The following is a 20,436-nucleotide window of genomic DNA, read 5'->3' as shown; positions in this document are numbered from 1 at the left end:
TGAAGAATCCAGTGAGCTTGTGCAGTCTGACAATAGTTCTGACGATGAATATGATGAAGATGACACAGGTCTACAAGAGGACGATCTCGCGAGTTCGGATGTTTATTCGGATGAACCTACAGCCTCAACCTCGACCAAGGGGGTGCGAAACAGAAAACTAAGCATGTAAACAATAAGCAGTGATGCCTTCTGCAGAAAACTGATACCTTTGTTGATTCTGTGAGATTTACTGCAAGTGTTTGTGACCGAGAACAATTAGATTAAGTTTGAAAAAGTCTCTAAAAGTGCATTTTACGGTAATGACGTCATTTCCGGTAGAGTGACGTTAGCTCACATGTGACATGCGGGGACTTGTAGTATGACATTCTATAAGGTCCAAAGAAGATTCCCACCAAGTTTCATCTCTCCCCTATTTTTTTCCCAATCTCTGCCAAAAAAGTTGTTGGTTTACTGGACTAAAGCAGGTACTCCATTTGAAGCCGTTGATAAGGAACTGGCTTCGCAAGCGCCGGCTCGCTGCTTGGTAACTGAACACATCCTGGCATGATTATAATGCTCCAATAACATGCTTTCCCACCGATCTTACATTTTATTTTTTTGCTCGATTTGGGGGGAAAGATTCTTGGCTCATTGTTGTGACTGGCCCGTAGTGTTGAGGCAATTAGCAGAAAAGATGGAGTTTAACTTTAGGTTTTAGCCATCTCTTTTTTCAACAGAAATATCAAATAGTGAGCAGGTTGCTTGGTTGAGTGGTGAAAGACTTGTTTCTTCTTTCTCTTCTGGCTTCTGTGAGTTTGATTCCCTTCCCAGCTGCTCACTCTCGCCATCACACATTTGGTGAGTGTGTCAAACACTTGTTATGACATCAGGAAGACTTACATCCTGTCGTGGACCTAAATTGGCTAAAAACACATCAGACTGATTTTTTTCCACGGATGAAATGTATAGCACTGATCATAGTAACCCAGAGTCTCTTTAACCCCAGTAAATGGTTCATGGTCAATGCTTTGAGTGTAAAAAAACAATCCCTTTATAATCAGATTTTGGTGAAGATCTGGATCCGGCTACTAGAATTTTAAAAGTGATTCTTCACCATTGAGAGATAGAGCGAAACTGATATGTATCACGATATCTCAAAAAGTTGTGGACGGATTCGGCTGAAACTTGGTGGACAGGTTGGGTGTGTGACGAGGACAAATTGGAAACAAGGAAATCCAACACAGGTGGAGGCCATTCAGCCCATCATGCCTGCGTGAACACCACACTAATCCATCCACACAAGATCCAAGGAAGAAAATGCAAAAAAAGTTTTTGATTAATGAAAAAAAATGTTTTTTGTTTGTTTGTAGTTGTAGTTTTTGGATTTTATTTATTTATTTATTTATTCATTTGTTTTCTTCCCCTCAGAGCAGGGGGCATGGACTTGGTTAAAAACACACATCGACAACACAACCCCCCTTGACAAGATCCCCACCAACAGCACTCCATATACAAGCACACAATCACCCATCGATGCTCAAACTACCTAAAAGTCTGATCAATATCCCTATACCCCTCTATTTCCATAACTTCCAGGTACCTATCTAATTCTAATTTAAACTTATCTACTGTTTCTGTTGCCACTACCTTTCCAGGAAGGCCATTCCATGCTTTCACTACTCTCTGAGTAAAAGTCCCCTGCTTTGCGACCATCTTAACTTTCCTCTTCTTTACTCTCAGGCTTTGGCCCCTGGTCCTATTGTTACGAATCTGGAAGCCATTTACACACAAACAGACAGCAGTCCCCGGAGCTTAGTTATTTCGATAAGTATGTGTTTATAGTTAGAATCCCTCCTTCTGTCTAATGGGAATTTTGTGTGTGTGCGCTACGAGTTATTTTTTTTAGTTAGGTTTTTATACATCAACTCTAACAACACCATCGCCATCCATCGCCCATGTGCAGCGTGTCACATACAGGGGTGAGGTTCCCTCCGCCCACCGTGAGCTCGTCCAATCAACAGCGGCCGGCCCGACAGCCGACCCGAGATCGCCCCTCCCCGCTACAAGGGTGAATGGAGAATAGGGTGCTCCCCTGGTTGTTCCGTCTGGGTTCTCAGACACGCACGGAGGGAGGGTGGTAGTTGCCCCTCCCACATGACCATCCCTTGTCCAATCAGGGAAGCTCATCACCTCAGGGCTGGCTCCACCTTAGCCAGATGGAGTGTTCGGCCCGACCAATGAGGGGCGGCCACGAGTCGCCCGACAACCCCTCAGCCAATCGGGAGGCGAGTGGAAAAGAAAGAAATCGCTCCGACCTCAAGAAATGTGGTGAAAAGATGAGAGCACGGCAGACAGGAGTGTTTTGTGGCGATTGGCTTGGTCTCGGATGTCGTCTGCGGCCCTTTGCGGTGGATTCTCGTGGTGGTGGCAGCCGAGCTGCTGGGGACGTGGACCGTGGACTTCGGGTCGTTGGTTCGAGTCCCACCTTGGTGGTTCAGATCGGTGTGACCGCATGAGGCAGGACAGGTACCCCGGCCCGGCTTTACCGACTAAAGACCCATTGAGGTTCATTTTCGTGTGTGTGTGTGTGTGTGTGTGTGTGTGTGTGTGTGTGTGTGTGTGTGTGTGTGTGTGTGTGTGTGTGTGTGTGTGTGTGTGTGTGTGTGTGTGTGTGTGTGTGTGTGTGTGTGTGTGTGTGTGTGTGTGTGTGTGTGTGTGTCTCCATGGGCCCAGTCTGTTAAGTAGAAACTGTTAAGTGCCTGTGTTCCTTGTACATTACATTTTCATATTCGGATAACTCTGCTCTGTGTCCCCCTCCCCGATTATTGTAATAAATAAACCCCTGTTAAATGTACCAGCTCGTTTTCTGTGCTTTCCTCCATTGGCCAAGCATGGTGTGTATTGAGAATTAGTAAGGCCGTTCGTGCCGTAGGTTGTTCATTTGGTCCGGCGCGGCTTTGATAACTTCCGCTCGGTTACGCCGGATCCGAGTAGGTGATAGCGACTCGATTCGGACAAAGTCAGTCTAGGGTGTGGTTTTCCCCAGTAGTTGGACGACGTGGGTATTTAGGTATATTGAAATTAGGCAATTAACCCAACCCCACGCCGTCAAAATATTGTCAACCACGCTCCGCGAAAGAACCCATGAACTCTCGGACTTTTCCGGGTGCTCGGTGGGAGACGACTCCACTGCTCCACCTAGTGGTCGTTTATCGCCACCGAACCCTGGCCCACAACACTATCACTCTCTACTCTGTTGAAAAATTCATCTTCACATAAATTCAATTGATTAGATTTTGGTGAAGATCCGGATCCGGATCTGGATACGATAATTATTTAATTTTTAAAAGTGATTCTTCACTATTAAGAGATAGGGCCAAAACGACATATAGCATGATATTTCAAAAATGTATTGGGCCTAATATGTTCTCGTGGATCAGGCATTACGTGGCAGAGGTATGCACTCCACCAAGTGCCCTTCTCGTTTAAAATGTTTTTATTCATTTTCACCATAATCATTGTTAACTTTTTGTTACAATTCCTGAACCTGTTGCTCTGTATTTTGTCCATATTTTGAAGATGATGTTCCTTGTTCATCAAGCAACATTGAAGTCAATTTAACAAGGCGACCATCCACAGGCCCGGAGCTTGGGGGCATCTCTTTATGCAGTTGCCATGGAATGGAGCAGATTGAAGTTGAACTAGAAAATGAAGGAAATTTGGATGTCTGTGATCGTACTCAGAAGTACAACGTCAAACCACAGAATGTGATTTCCAAAAGGTGAGTACTGTATCTTACTTTTGGAGTACATGTCAGGAAATTTGCATTTTGCATCGAACCATTCCTTTGGACAGCAGGTGTATTCTGCAGTTTAACAATACTACTTCGCTCATCCGCCATACAGCGGGAGACGTGTGTGTTTGTGTGTGCGTGAGCCCGTGCGCGTTTGTGTGTGTCACTGTCCGTCTGTACCATAACGTTTGCACCATTTGAGCTTTTGTCATTAATTTTCAACAATCCCTAATTATGGTAATATTGAGAACACTCATTAATAATTGGATTAAAATGTCAAAAGGCAAAGTCACTAAGTCCCAATAGGCCATATTAGCCCGTCTGCCGGGCTTTGTATTCACTTCCTTGTTTCTTTATTTACCATTTCAGCTTTTGTCATCAAATTTGCAAAAAACCTTTATTATGAGAATATGGAGAATAATAATTGATGAAAAAAAAATTTAACCGGTTATTTTCATCAAATTTACAAAGTGGAAGCGGACGAGCTTTGCATTTAAAGATTCTCTCTGGTTTATATATTGAATCGGTGTGCTAACTATTCGTATTGCTTGTCAGGTAAATATGATCAATTTGGACCACTGTGCTTTTTAGGGTGCTTCTGGGGCCCGCATAGTAAGCAATTAACTTCTACCTAGTCTTAAAATGTTCCATTAGTGAAAATAATAACCTCTGTGAAATTTAAATGAAATCAGAAGTTGTTTAGGGGGTCCACCGGTAGCTCGAAGTTGGAGGGCTATGTCTTCTACTATGTGCATACGGCAGATATTCAAATAGGATCCATTAATGAATGTAACATATATTAGCTACCTTCAGTGTTTATTCTACATATTAGTACTATGTTCTAGTGAGTCCTTTTTGTTCAGATAATATGTTTAAAACAACATACGGCAGCTTTTTTGGAGTTTAAATATCTGCACGATAATAGCTGCCATATATGTTTTTTACAAGTTTTTGTGAATTTCATAGAAATACATGTGGTTTTACAGTTGGTGCTTTCCCATACAAATTGGTAATTGATGATATTTGGTTTCTCTTCCAATTTTGTGAAAGATTAAGTCAAGTCTATTTTAGTGTGCTGGAAAGTACATTTCCAAAAGCTTGACAAGGGGAATATCTAATTGCATGATTGTGGAAATTCCCCTGTCTATTTTTAGTGATAGGGACTGTCTGCAAGCCTTATTGTGTTGAAGTGAATTGGGATTATTTATCATTTTCATCCCTGCTTTTGCATCTTGTGACCCTTCTCGTTTTTATTTGCCTATTGTGAAATAAAGTTTTACACAGCTGAAAATGGATGAACAATCAACTGGAAGTCAAGCACCGTCAACTCCACCATTAGAACGATCTAGCACACCTACATCTACTGCAAAGGTGACACGTAAAACAGCTGAAATCTTTGGTCTTGGAAGTGAAATTACAGCTTCAGATGCAGAAATCACAGGTTCACGTCTACCAACATGTCGCCAAGTGCTACGCTGTTTGATGTATCACCTTCAGAAAGGAGTCTCAGAATCCCGAACTAGAACTGAAGCTGCAAAAATTGTTCTTGCCACAGTTCTCCCATTTTATGGAAAAGCAAACATTCCAGTGATTTCTGAGATCAAGGCTTGTCAGAAGATGATAAAACTGTTAGACGAAAATGCAAAAATCAGGGCCATACCAATTGCACGCAGAACAGCACCGGCTACTCTTGCTAAGCTCAAACAAATGGACACTGAACTTAATAAGACCTTTCAATTATGGCCACCAAATGCTGAGAAGTTGATAAAAAATCAAGAAGATCTTCTTTTTCTTCAATCAATGAAGACAGATCGTACCGCATCATTCAGATCTAGTGACAAGGTACTTGTCCTGCGCAAGCGAAAATCTACAAATGACAATTAGCATGAGACTCGGTGTGTTGTGAAATTTGGCACCTTTGATATGAACTGTGAACTACTGCAATACGAGGTACCAAGATTCAAACTGTGGATTTTCAATTCATTCATTATTGAAGTGCTTTAATTCATATTACTGGTTCTCACAAAATTTGAAAAATAAAGTCATTTTTTGACGAGCACTGCCTTTTGTTCGGTTTCGATGACTCGAATATAGAAATGGTGGTCAATTTATGATATAAGCTCCAATGTATTTAATAAAACATAAGGCAGATATTTTTTAATTATGTCAATATCGATCAAATAGCTGTCTCATGCTTAATTTTGTAGATATGAACAGTGAAATGATTAAACAAGCTGTTTTGGCAGCTTACTTTTGGAGTACATGTCAGGAAATATGCATTTTGCATTGAACCATTCCTTTGGACAACAGGTGCATTCTGCAGTTTAACAATACTACTTAGCTGTTGGCAGCTGTCAACAGAGTAGACAGTGATAGATTAAACAAATATGCAGAATGATTATACAGGAGCTATTATTTTTCAGAGTAACCCTTTGCATAAATATAGCTGCCTTTTGCATAAAATAATAAACTTGCGATACAATTTTGATTTGCTCGTGGACCCCCTAGACAATAATTGATTTCAACCAAATTTTGTTGGAGTGGTCTAATTCGGAAGTGGAACAAACTGAGTGTAGGTAGAAGTTTAATGCAAATTTATTTTTTAATCATGGGGCTCCAGAAGCACCTTAGTGCTTTTCCAATGAATGAACACAACAACCATTATCGTTGGGCCGAAAATATGGTGGATTAAAAAAAGTAAAGGAAGGGGATAAAAAAATTAATGAATTTTTAATACTGTATGTCATCAGTACCTTCCAAGGGCAAATTCTTTTTTTAATTTGACGTGCATCTAATTTTATCCGTATATGTTGTTGCAGTCGTCCGGTCTGTCCGGTTTAAATGTGGTGAGTCATCTTAATACGACCGAAACTTAATCCCTTCAGGATATTCCCGACTGGATCATGTGTCTAAAAGCCACAATACCGTATGGATTGGAAGTCCGAGTCGACCCAGTGTTACACCGATGAGGTGTCGCACGTTATATGCAAATGAAGCCGAGTGAGCCTGATGTGCGGCGCGATCTGGGTGTGTGGTGTGACGAACTGCGGCCAGTTATCCCTCAACAGGCTTTACTTTAATCACCAAAGAGGACCACCACGATCATAATATTTACCTGAGCCCAAGTGTATTTATTTAATGAGCAGAATGGCACAGGGAAGGAAACTAAAGAAAACAATACCAATCAATGGTAAATCACAAACCCCTTAACCCACTACTGATACACGCACCCACAAAATGAACGACAAAACGGGAAATCCATAAATAACTATGCCTTAAGGGGTCCAGACACATCACGATAGATAAAATGGGTAATGACAAGACAAGAGAGTAATTTGGCAAACCCAGCAGGGCTGGTGGATAAGGGGTGTGCTGTGATCCAGAACTGGGCCCGGTCGTAGCTGGCAGATCGGTTCCTTATTCCCATATGTCATGACACCTGGGAGGAGGAGGAGGAGGAGGAAGGAGGAGAGGTATGTCTGGCTGGGTGTGGGCGTAGCTTCCGCAGAGTACGAGCAGTCTAGTGGAGCGGCCTTCTCTGCTGAGCTCTTTGAGCATCTCCTCCCCTTTTTCAAGTTGACCCCACCCTTATACCCCTGGTTCATGCATCACCAATGACGTGCCATACACATCCCCACTCATTCACCATTGGATGCAGACCAGTCTTGTGTGTGGAGCGACCTCTGTGAACTCCCACCTTCAGCTCCCGTTATAGCACGGCCCCGTAGAATAGTGCCGCAAGGTCTAGCAAGCACGAAAAGAAGACAAAAGACTGATGCCAAAGGATAGAATGGAAGAAATCAAGTGAAATGGATTTATAATTGTAGAAACAGACCTGCGGTGGGTTGGTATCATCTCACTAAACATATCAATGACGCATATTTAATATCACAGTAAATTACTTTACTCTGATGCTGGACATTCACTTTAAGGAAAGAACTACTTTATACTAAGCATTATTAACCCCGAGGAGCCATTTCCACAACAATATTTTAGGCCTGAGGAGGTTTGTGGATCATGAATGAAACCTCACCTGATACTAAGTTTACTTTCAGTTGCTTTGCTTCATAATCGGTGAAATAGTGCTTCATACGAATTGTTCGTTGGCTGTGCCCTTTTTTTTTTTAAACAATAGATAAACCTCAACCATCTAATGTGACCTTAATGTTAAAAATAAGGAAGACATATGTATGTATTTCCTGATTATATAACATATACATACCTGCCGTATCTTATTTCTGCCCTCCAATGTCAACCTTATTAAGTCGCAGTATCTTCATTGAAAACTAATTTTTTAACATACAGGGAGTCTCCAACTTATGAACGCTCGGACTTACAAACCAACCCCCATAAGATATTATCTTTTAACGTCCGAGATATGAACATTCACTCTTACTTACAAACAGACCATGGGCGGAGCAACTCGGCACTCCTTGTGTAGGGTGGTGCGTGAATGTTTCTTCAGCGAGATGTAAAGAGTGAGTGTCTCTTGGTCTGTAGGATCCAGTGTATGTACTGTTTGCGGCTATTTTCTTTACGCACATTTTTGCATGCATAGTGCCACGTATTTTACCGTTTTAGTGACAACGAATCCTAATCATGGCTGATAAATTTTGCAGTGATATTCCTGTAACGAAGAAACGCAGACCCTTGACATTGGAGAAGAAACTGGACATTATAAAACGTTCTGATAGAGGTGAAAATCTATCCCAAATTGGTCGTTCGTTAGACCTTAATCGTTCGACGGTTGGAACAATTATCAAGGACAAGACAAGAATTTTACAACATATAAAGAGATCTGCGCCCATGAAGTCAACAATAATAACAAAACAAAGGAGTGGTGTTATTGCCAATATGGAAAAATTGCTGATTTTGTGGCTTGAAGACCAAAACCAGCGTCATGCGCCTCTCAGCCTTGTGCTTATCCAGGAAAAGGCTAAAGGTCTGTACGGAGACTTAAAGAATAAGCGAGGTGAAAGTTCTACTGATGTTGAACCATTTATGGCTAGTCGGGGATGGTTCAATAGGTTCAAAATTCGAGCCAATTTACATAACATTAAAGTGAATGGAGAAGCAGCTCGTGTCGATGCCAAAGCAGCCAGTGAATTTGCACAGACTTTAGCTGCTGTTATTGAGGACGGGGGATATAATGCTCGTTGCGTGTTCAATGTGGATGAGACTGGACTGTATTGGAAGAAGATGCCTCATCGAACTTACATCGCTAAGGAAGAGAAAAGTAGGCCTGGATTTAAAGCTGCAAAGGACCGTTTAACCCTATTGCTTGGTGGCAATGCAGCTGGAGACTTTAAACTTAAACCCCTCTTAGTTTATCATTCTGAGAATCCTAGGGCTTTCAAGGGCATATTGAAGGCTTCGCTGCCTGTTATTTGGAAGTCTAATCCCAAGGCTTGGGTGACCTTGCCGGTTTTTGAAGACTGGTTTTGGCACCATTTTGTGCCAGAAGTTAAATTATATTGTGCCAAGAATAATCTGCCCTTCAAAATATTGCTCGTCTTGGATAATGCTCCTGGTCATCCAGCTTTTCTGGATGATTTTCATCCAGACATCAAGGTTCTATATCTGCCCCCCAACACAACCACTTTACTGCAACCGATGGATCAGGGGGTAATTGCTTCATTTAAGGCCTACTACCTCCGTAGGACCTTTTCCCAGGCAACAAAGGCTACAGAAGGAGAAAATGCTCAAACCCTTAAGGAGTTTTGGAAGGGCTACAACATCTACAATGCAGTGAGGAATATTGGGGAGTCATGGAATGAAGTGACGCAGACCAACATGAACGGTGTGTGGAGGAAGCTTTGCCCTGATTTTGTGGATGATTTTCAGGGGTTTGAGGAGACTGTGGATCAAGTGACCGAAAACCTGGTTGAAATGGGCAGACAACTTGAGCTGGAAATAGTGGCCGATGACGTGAACCAGTTGCTGAGTTCCCATTCAGAAGAGCTCTCCAATGAAGACCTCATGCAACTGGAGGAACAAAAGGTTGCAGATGAGGTGGTTGAGCCCCCCCCACCCAAAAGATTTATGACAAAGCAAATGGCTAAGGCATTCAGGATGATTGATAGTGCCCTGGCTCTTTTTGAGGAACAAGATGCAAATTGTTATCGATTTGCCTCGGTCTCTAGAACTGTCAACAATGCCCTCAGCTGTTACAAACAGATTTATGAGGAGAAGAAGAAAGCTTCTGTCCAACTTTCCCTGGTCAGTTTTTTCAGAAAAGTTGAAACTGAGCCAGTACCATCAAACCATTCAGCCCCCAAATGTGCACCAAACTCTCTTTCAAAATCCCCAGAAAAGACCCCTTCACCATCCACATCGTTCTCCAATTAATTATCATCCAAGATAAGCAAGGCAGCATCAGGAATCATGGTACGTTGATTTTAAAGTAAAAAACGATTTTTGTTTTTTCATTGCATGTTACTCTACTTTATTTTTCAGTATATTTACCTCTGCCACTGAAAGTGGATGGACGTTACATTTTCACCCCTGTTTGTATTTGTCTGTCTGTCTGTCTATTTGTTTGTTTGTCTGGGAGCAGGAGATCTCAAAAAGTTATGGATGGATTCAGCCAAAATTTGGTGGACAGGTTGGGTGTGCGACAAGGACAAATTGGTTCGATTTTGGTGAAGATCTGGATTTGGATACTGGAATTTTTAAGTGATTCTTCACCATTGAGAGATAGGGCCTACAATGATATGTAGCATGACATCTCAAAAGGTTTGATGGGTTATGACAAAACTTGGTAGATGAGTTGGGTAGGTGACAATACCAAGCCGATGAGATTTTGGTTAAGATCCGGATGCGGATCTGGCCTATATGTGGGGTACAAAACGTAAACTGTTCAGCCTGGCAGAGGTATGTGCTCTTCCGAGTGTCGTTCTTGTTTATTAATTGTTTTTATTGCAGTTTGGGGGTTTTAATGGGTGTTATTTCCTCTCATTTATTGCAAATGTACAGTATTTCAACTTAATTATGTGTTTTCGGCTTTTTTGGCTTGGTTGGAGAAACCTGAACCACAATTTGTAACAGAGTTTATGGGAAATTAAGTTTCGACTTAAAAACGATTGTTCAGAATGCAACCCGTTCGTAATTTGAGGACTCCCTGTACTATGTTATGCCCCATCTTATGCCACCGTAATTTTTGGAAAGCACACTATTGGGTGGCCTGAAAGTCACTTTTCGCCTGCTAAATTTCTTGCAACTTCCTCCCTCCCTCCATTCCCCTCTGCCCTCACCCACCGTGGTATGTGGCAACGCTGACTCACTGACGTTGGAGTCAGTGGGAAGTTAGATGGCATGGCGGACGCAAGTTGTTACAGTGTCGAAGAGCGGTTGGTTGCCTGTGTTTGGGTGCATGAAAGTGCACACACAGGCCAAACAATTGCTCAAGTGCAGACAGCTTTCGCAGAACGCTTTGGAAGACCTTCTCCACCAGAGCAGATGTTGTTAAAGTGGGAAAAACAGGCTTTTGAAACAGGAACTGTGAAGGACAAGTAGTGCAGTAGAAGACCAGTAACAAGAAGAAGCACGTGCGCTGCTGTGTTGGCATCAGTTGACCGGTTGCCAAGAAAGTCTACAAGAAAGAATGAGAGACAGTGAGTGAACTTGGCATATTGTGGACCACTATGCACACTCACATGAAAAAAATATCTTCAGTTGAAACCCGGGTGTCCATCATTTGTGAATGAACTGAGTGACGCCGACATGAATTGGCGCCGTGCATCATTGGTAATGAATTCAGTAGTGCAAGGAGAATGATGTAGTGCGTACAGATACAATGACTGATTAATTATTGTAAGTACTGCACAATCAAACCTGTATACCAAAAGAGTTTAGGAATGAATGTTTTACTGGGGAGGGGTAAAGTGACGTTCAGGCCACCCTCTACAGTTCTTCATGGGCTTTTCCATAAATGTGTCAACCTTACAGTCAAGATTTCAAAAAGTCTTACATATCCCACATCAATTGAATAGCAATTACCTGAGTTTTGTAGTTTGTTCTTAGACGCAGCACAATGAGTTCTAATCTTGGAAATAAAAGTTTCTTGGCTTCACTTCCACTTTTTTGTGTTATTAATTACCTCCATCCATCACCAAAGGTGGAGAGAGGTTATGTTTTAACTCCTGTCTGTCTGTTTTTCTGTGAGCACGATATCTCAGAGATATGGATAGATTCAGATGAAACTTGGTGGATAGGTTGGATATGTGACGAGAACAAATCGATTCGACTTTGGTGAATATCTGGATCCAGACACTAAACGTTTCAACGTAATTCTTCACCATTGAGAGATATGGCCAAAAACGATAGAGACCACGATATTTCAAAAAGTTGTGGATGGGTTATTACAAAACTTGGTGGATGAGTTTGGTAGGTGAGAAGAACAAGCCAATTAGATTTTGGTTAATGTCCAGATGCAGATCCGGCCCATCAGTGGAATACAAAACGTAAACTGTTCAGCCTCATGGAGGTATGCACTCTACTGAGTGCCATTCTAAATAACGATCATGGGTATATATTTGCACAACTAAAACACCACCCTCTAAAATGCTCTGAAAATTGCTTGTGGCTGGATTCACTCCATTCAGATGGTGTTGCTTACTGTGTGAAATATGATTCTTAAATATCTGGCCATAGAAGATATTTGATGACAATATTTTTTATTAATTATGTTCTTTGAGGACTTTGATTCATGAAAAATGTCAAAAACAAAAGTGTACTTTTGATGTTGCACGTAGGAGCATGTGTAACATACAACATGCGGAGAAAATACTATATTTAATCCGACCTGGGGTTTTTTTTCTCAAATTATTCATCAAGAGCCTACTGCTTGGTTTGTAAGACCAATTATGTAATCAGCACTTCAAAGAATGGTGTTGTGGACCACAATAAACAGTACGTTTCACGCCTATAACACATTGTCTCCATGCAGCAGTCACTTATTTTCGTCAATTTCGACACAATATTTTCAAATGTTTCGGATGCATTGACAAGTATAAAAACGACTAAATAATGTATGCCTATTCACTATTCAGCCAGTTCCCGAAGATACTTGGGGCATTAAAAATATTTCACAAATTGCATATATGAGTGTTTTTTAAAATTCTATTTGGGGGTCATTTGTGTTTTTGTGGTGACCAAACTTACTGGGTGTTTGTTTTTGTTCTTGTGATTTACATTTACATTTTTGTTAATAATGTTAATATTATGCATGTATCGGAGATTCCAATCATACCGACACGAAGAAAAATATTTCCACATTTCCTGCCTATCACCAAACTAATTGGTGATGTCTGCTAATTTTTTTCCATCAAGGTGTGACGTGAAAACATCTTTTTTATGTTAGACTGACATCTTTCTTCTACCTGCTATTAAAATTTCTTTCATTGTGCATTACAAGAACAACCGCACTGTGGTCACAACCTGTGACACAAAATATGTTTTTGCCTCCTCTGTCCACTCGAATCCCTCATCCTTGCTCATGTCCTCCGTGTCTATATGGTTAAAGTTGTGTCTGAGAATAAAATCAAATCATTATCCTTGCTCCATGTGAATGAAGAAGATTAGATACAGCCGTGTCTGTCCGGTGTTCCCAAATGAATGAATAAGATTACATAGATATTCAAAGTGATTCCGAACAGAGGATTTACCTTGATATCTGTTACCTCAGTTTTGTCTTGTGTGTGCATGCGTGTGCACATGTGTGTGTGTATATATATATATATATATATATATATATATATATATATATATATATATATCTCTCTCTCTCTCTCTCTCTCTCTCTCTCTCTCTCTCTCTCTCTCTCTCTCTCTCTCTCTCTCTCTCTCTCTCTCTCTCTCTCTCTCTCTCTCTCTCTCTCTCTCTCTCTCTCGTAATAAACCGTTTGTTCATAAAAACTTAGATGTGGTCATTTGAGGTATGGGACTTAGCCATTAAGCACGAGTGAATTGGCTTGAAAAATCCGGTAATGGACCAATTGGGAAACGCGCATTTAAAGTACTCTTAAAAGAATTGATTCATCACAGTTATATCAGGACGAGCTGATTTGTTACACGGTCACGGATGTTTAACCCCAATATGGGCCATTCAAAAATTACGGAAAGCTATTTTTAAGGAGGCACGCACAGACTTGATTAAACCTTACTAATATAATTTTTAGTCGACTTGATTAGATTTTTCGGGAACCCTCATCATGATTAACACTCGACCCAAACAAAGCCAATGGAAATCTGATGCGACAAAGCCGGACAGTGCATAATTATCAGCAGACGCCTACAAGCCTAATATGTTAGGCCCACCCAGAAAACCAAGATGGCTGTCATGTCATTTTCGCTGGGTGCTTTGGTGGGTGGAGTCAAGCGACACGGGGGTGTGGTCTGGCAGCTGTCTGAACAATGGATGCACATTTCAAAAACTGACTCCCACCAAGAACTCCAACGACAACCACAGCAACGCGAAACTCTTGTAGACCTGCAACATGTCACAGGAAAAATAATACATGGAGAACCAACTTCAGCTCATGTGTCGCATGAGGCCATGGGCACGACCTTAAAAAGAGAAAATGGTGTCATTGTGATTTCTCAGCAGTCTGTCACATTCTTTCAGATAAAAGTAATTTTATTCATAAATCTTAGTCAATAAAATTATGCTAACATCTGAAAGTTGGTGTTACAGATTATGTAATGCAAGTTACCAAAAAATGACTTGTTTTTTTTCCTTTTGTACTATTGTCTCAGATTTGATATTTGGTAATTGGTTTTCTCCTCCTTCTATACATCCTAATTATAAGAGAAAGAATACAACTGATAATATACACGACTTAGAAAAAAAAAGACAACAAATAGTAACGAGTTACTATGTAACAAAGGTTACCATGATAAATAGAAAATAGAAGGCTATGGATGATTGCATTGGGCCCCAAAAACATCGGGTTACAAGCCACCAAAAATATGGTTGGTAGGTCAGGAATATTTAATATTTTTTTTCCAGGGATCGTCTCTCACAAAGTTATTATAGCCATAAAACAAAGAGGAGTACTTGCCACGTGCCAAGTTTCAACTTTTTTCCTTAGTGTGGTTTGGGAGATACAGAGGTCCCATTTTTTTTTCCAACACAGCTGCCACATGACGCTTTGATCTATGACGTCATAATTATCATTAAAACATTCTGCATGAGTAGTCGCTCCAATGGTAAAAAATTTGTGTCAATCTGACAAGCGGTTGCGGAGAAAAACCATACTCACGTTCTGTGCGGACAAACATCCAAACAGACAAACGGACCCAAATGTAATACCGTCTCTACCTCCGGCAAAGGTGAAAGGTGGAATTTGCAGTATATTATTACAAAAACTGAAGAGCGAGATTACACTGAACCCATCTGGCCTCCCAAAATGCTATCTTCTTAAAAAAAAAATTATCTCAATAGTTGGCCCTGTGGGAGTTAATATATCAGTGTGTTGTCTTAATTTACTAAAAATATAAAGTGTTTCATTCGCCCCACATAAGTGCTAGATTTTGACGATGGTAGGGTGTGTTTGTGTCTTTTTTGAGGAATGTTGAATCTCGACAATTTTTGCATTTCGAATATCCCCTCTGGTTTTGGTGAACTCGTCATATTCAGCTTTAAGAAACTTGATGGAAAAGGGTGAATTCCACATCGAGAAAAACCGAGATCAATGTCGATCCACTACAATCCAGAGATTGGCTTTCGGGCATGCCGCGTACAAGGAAGTTTTCAGGTATGACCGATGTGAGACAGAATAATTGTCCGTGCACAATATGACAAAGTTCTGAAATCGTCATTGACTTCATCACATATTTTGACTTTTTTTTGCCCTGTTAGTGACATCTGAATTTTTTAACCAACAGCAAACATGCCGTCATCATGACAGCTATTTTGGATGTGCCACCGGTGGTGAAGGGCGAGCTCTCCAAAAAAACCCAAAAAAACAATCCCAACACCAGTTACAAAATTGGTATCGGTCAGGTAACCAGAAGCAGACAATTTATTTGACATTATGATAAGTTGATGAATGGCAGGATAAAACACAAGAGCACTATGTTAAACACAAAAGCAGAGTAATTTACCCATAATGCAACTTATGGTTTTCTTGAATCTTCTTTTTTCTTCTTTGATTTCTTCTTGAGCACATGTTTTACATTGTTTGATCATTGTACTCTTGATTGATCACAATGTTTGTTCATCAATGTCTCTGCTATGGTGGATTATAAATCTCTTCTTTTGACTTATTAACCTCCGCCATCTTCAAAGATGGATGGAGGTTACTGTTTTCACCCCTTTCTGTTTGTTTATTTGTGTTTGTTTGTGAACAGTATTACGGAAAAACTCGACGGATTTCGACGAAACTTGGTGGGGGGGGGTTAGGTATGGTCCAAGGATCATGCCATTAAATTTTGGACTTTGTTCCCCCCCCCCCCCCAAAAAAAATTGTTAGAGAATTTTTTTTTTTTGCATTTCTACATGTTTTAAGTGATTTCCAACCCCCCCAAAAAATTGTTACCCGCCCCCCCCCAAAAAATTGTTACCCCCCCCCAAAAATAGAGAATTTTTTTTTTGCATTTCTACATGTTTTAAGTGATTTCCAACCCCCCCAAAAAATTGTTACCTGCCCCCCCAAAAAAATTGTTACCCCCCCCCAAAAAAAATTGTTACCCCCCCAAAAAATAGAGAATTTTTTTTTTGCATTTCTACATGTTTTAAGTGATTTCCAACCCCCCAAAAAAAATTGTTACCCGCCCCCCCAAAAAAAATTGTTACCCCCCAAAAAATAGAGAATTTTTTTGCATTTCTACATGTTTTAAGTGATTTCCAACCCCCCCCCCCAAAAAAAAATAATTGTTAGAGAAAAAATAAATTTTGCAACTTTTTTTCAACAAAATTATTTTTTTTTTTAATTTTTACATGTTTTAAGTGATTTTCAACCCCCCCCCCCCCCCCCAAAAAATGTTGGCGAAAAGAACTATAACTGTCAGCACTGTTGACATCATATTTAATGAATAAGATATCAGGTTCACTTGAGTGACCCAGCAGTATTGGCGGCGGAGGTTTTGCACTCTCCCGAGTGCTCCCCCTCTAGTTTCCTTTCTGTTTTTATCTACCACACTATTTTGTCTTGTTTTAGAGTGATTTTGAATGGATTTTTTACTTTGTTGGTTCATTTGTTCAAAGCATTTTCATTGCATCAAGTGTATAATGATACTGTTGTTAAAAACTTTCTCCATATTTCTGGATCAAGGTGAAGTTGAGTCAGTAAAGTGTTTTTGAGCACATCCAAACCAATTTATATTTTAATATTCATGTTTTTAAAATTGTAAGAGCAAGACTAAACCAGAAGGGTTGTACATTCAGTATTCTTAAAGTTGGCTTTCTTTACTTTTATTTCAAGAGCCAAAATGCCTCTAACACAAGCAGAAAAACAAAGACGATACAGAGAGAGGCTTAAAGCTACTGGTCAGTATGAAGAATACAAGAAGCAGCAAATTGTTGTTGTTAGAAAATGCCATACCAAGCAAAAGGAACGGGAAAGTGCTCTTCCGAGTTTTATGAGAAAACAACGAGAGAAAGAAAGGAAAGAATCTACCAGGCAGCATGTGGCTAAATGTCGACAACTGAAGAAAGAAAGAGAAGATGCTTTGAAGCAGAAAAGTACCGTATTCAATGTTGTCCATGACTATGCCAAAGCTACAGAACGAGCACACCGAATAATGAATGGTGCACTTCCTCGGACACCTCAGTGTCGAAAGACTCTTTGTAATATACTCTTTGAAGCAGAATGTGGTGAACATGATGTCTCAACTTCCATTCAGCCCAAAACAAATAACCTCTGTCTCAGTCAAGATACTGTGAAGGTGGTTCAATACTTCAATGAGCGGGACGACATAAGTCGGCAAGCACCTGGCATGAAGGATGTCATGGCGATCCAAGGAAAGGAAGGTAAACTGAAAGTTAAAATGCAACACCTGACATCATCCTTGATGGAAACATTGGCCGTGTTCCATGAGGAATATCCTGAAATCGAAATTGACAACACCAGTCTGCTGAGCTGCATCCGAAATATCATGGTGAGCAGAAAACTTCCGCATCATGTATGCTTATGTAAATACCATAAAAACTTCACACGAGCAATTAACACACTTTACAAAGCATGCCCAGACATCCCTGTTTATTCTCACAATCCCCCAGAAACATTCTTTCATGAGCAGCCATCACAGGAGTGCTGGATTAATAAGTGCCCAGAATGCCAAAATGCTGCAGGTTAAAATAAGACTTACAACTTTGATCAATCAGCTGATGCTTCCTAGTTCACCTGGAAAGCTGATCAAGATGGCAGACTGCTCAAAATAGTTGAGGAAGGTACTACAGACAAAAAGGTGGAGTATGTTGAATCCATGAATCATGCTTCCTCAAATTTTGGAGTACTGCTTGTGAACAGGACAGTATGTACAGCAAGTGATACTGAGTGCCATGAGGAAGCCACTTTTGAGTTCTGTGAAAAGTAAAAGGCTCTACCTTCCTGGTTGACTTCTCTGAAAACTTCACATGCATCTCACAGGATGAGATACAGACAACCAGAGGCAGGTCAGTCTTTTCATTGCTGCTTTGTGGCACTCTGGATCACTTAACTTGAATGTGTTCGCATCAGACAACCTGATCCACTCAAACGATACAATTATTGCATACCTGGATAAGATTATTGAGGCCCTACCAGAGGTGTAAAGCTGGTTTCAATATGGTCAGATGGCCTGTTCAAGAACCCACTTATTGCAGCAGCGATTGCTGTTCTTGAGAGGAAGCACGGCATGAATGTTGAATGGAACCTTTTCTGCACGTCCCATGGCAAAGAGCCAGAGGACGGCATCAGAGGATCTGTCAAGCACTGCATCTGGCAGAATGTAAGATCATGGAAGACCGTCATGACAGATGCTGCAACTTTTGTGGCAGTCACTTCTGGAATGCAAATTGTGACTATCACAGAGTTGTCCCCATCAGAAATCCAACAACCCAATGAGCCATTGCTTCCAGAAGCTATCTTTAATGTGGCTGTGCCATTAAGACAAATGGCTACATATAACTTAATGAAATTCGGCAAAGGAAAAGCGGCACCTTTCATTTTGACAAGGGATGGTACAGCAGAAGGAGTACCAAAAAATCACTACGAAACATCGCAAATCAAAGTTGGAGACCGGTTTATGGTGGAGTATGATGGTGTCTTGTTTCCAGAGTAGGTGGTAGATCCTGGTGATGAAAATGAGTTCCAGATGTTGGTGAAGAAAGCAGCCGGGAGTATTTGTAAATGGCCAATCCACATAATAATAATATATTATACATGAGAGATAGAATTATTGTAAAATTGGACAAACCAACTATAGCTAATAACCATGGGGCATTTCAAATTTCTAGGAGAGTTGTAGAATGTAACACACCTGAATCACAAGAATTTTGTATCATTAAATTGTTTTTTATAAAATTGTTGCATTTTATTTTGACAATGAGTGGAAAAACAGTAACGCAAGTTCCCAAAGTTTAACCCATTGCCACCAGCAATAATACAATGATTCCAAGTTTTTATTCACATGTTTATACAGACCGTGTAACAATGTAACAACTAATGGAAATTGGACAGCTGAAACAAATGCATTAAAATATCAGACAATTGAGATTGTGTCAATGTCGTTAAAATTGTAATCTAAGTTACCATGGAATTGCTTGGATTTCTATTTTGTGAGAATAGATGTGGGATTATTTGTTTATTTGTTGAATTGAGCTCGCCTTGTCTTTCCAATGTAATAATTTCTGGATAGAAACCAAACTTTTTTTGCCATTATGTTGTGGATCATCACTGTGCTTTACACAATTTAGACATTGCAATGGCAGGATTTTCATGATAAATTATCATTTTGAGAACCTACTTCTCTTCAAATGCATTCGTAGGTTCGAAGGGAAACAATTACAGTAAAGAAAAATACGTTACTTTTTGGGGTTGAAGCAAGTTCAAAATCACAACATTACATGGGGTACCAACCTTTCCAAATTGAGGCCGATTCATGGATTAACTCACAAACTTTGGAATAACCCAAAATACAAAATAGGGTTTGGGCTTGTACATAATTTTTATTACGGTCCTAATATATCTCCATGCTACAATGTTATTCCTTTATAATTCTTCAAATATCTGAATTGGTTTTTTTTGTCATTGATGTGCTTCACTAATAATTATCCTCATCTTCATACGCAGCATAAGGCTGCGGGGTAGTAGTCAGGTTCCTTGTGTAATGTCGTTGGAATTTTTTGGAGACTAGCAAACCTATAGATTTTTGAGAAGTTTAAAAACTATTTAAATAAAAAATGATGTTTCACATTTTTTCAACTTTTGGAAAGGTCGTTTTGGGAGTGAAAAACGCTTTTTTTTAATTCCAATTTTAAAAAATCTGAAACAATACAAAATAACCAAGTGATGATGGATTACTGTTAAATGACTAACAATGGATTTTATAAGATAATAAAATGTTGCATTTTGACTGTCGGTTGCCATGGAAACAGCATTTTTGGAGTGGAATTGCCATTTTTTAAGATATATTTTTTAAAATTATATTTTCCATCGGATGGCCTAAATAATTGTTAAATAT

At 40.1% G+C, this 20,436-nt stretch overlaps 1 protein-coding gene across 8 annotated transcripts in view; it reads left to right on the top strand.

Annotated features, from left to right (window-relative positions):
* Positions 1 to 20,436, top strand: part of LOC147034256 (uncharacterized) — a 55,545-nt gene that overhangs the window by 27,159 nt on the left and 7,950 nt on the right. For 6 of the 8 annotated variants that reach the window (XM_085879366.1, XM_085879385.1, XM_085879398.1 and 3 more), the window contains one exon: positions 3,559 to 3,760. In XM_085879366.1, the coding sequence (XP_085735492.1) occupies positions 3,559 to 3,760 (202 nt within the window). The remainder of the gene's footprint in view (positions 1 to 3,558; positions 3,761 to 20,436) is intronic. The other 2 variants (XM_085879416.1, XM_085879379.1) reach the window with 1 other exon arrangement.

This window comes from Eptatretus burgeri, chromosome 1 (assembly GCF_056783735.1).
Source record: "Eptatretus burgeri isolate ZD-2024b chromosome 1, Ebu_testis_v1, whole genome shotgun sequence".
In the NCBI taxonomy this organism is placed as follows: domain Eukaryota; kingdom Metazoa; phylum Chordata; class Myxini; order Myxiniformes; family Myxinidae; genus Eptatretus; species Eptatretus burgeri.
Note: the sequence above shows the minus strand (reverse complement) of the source record. Positions and strands in the feature narration are given on the sequence as shown.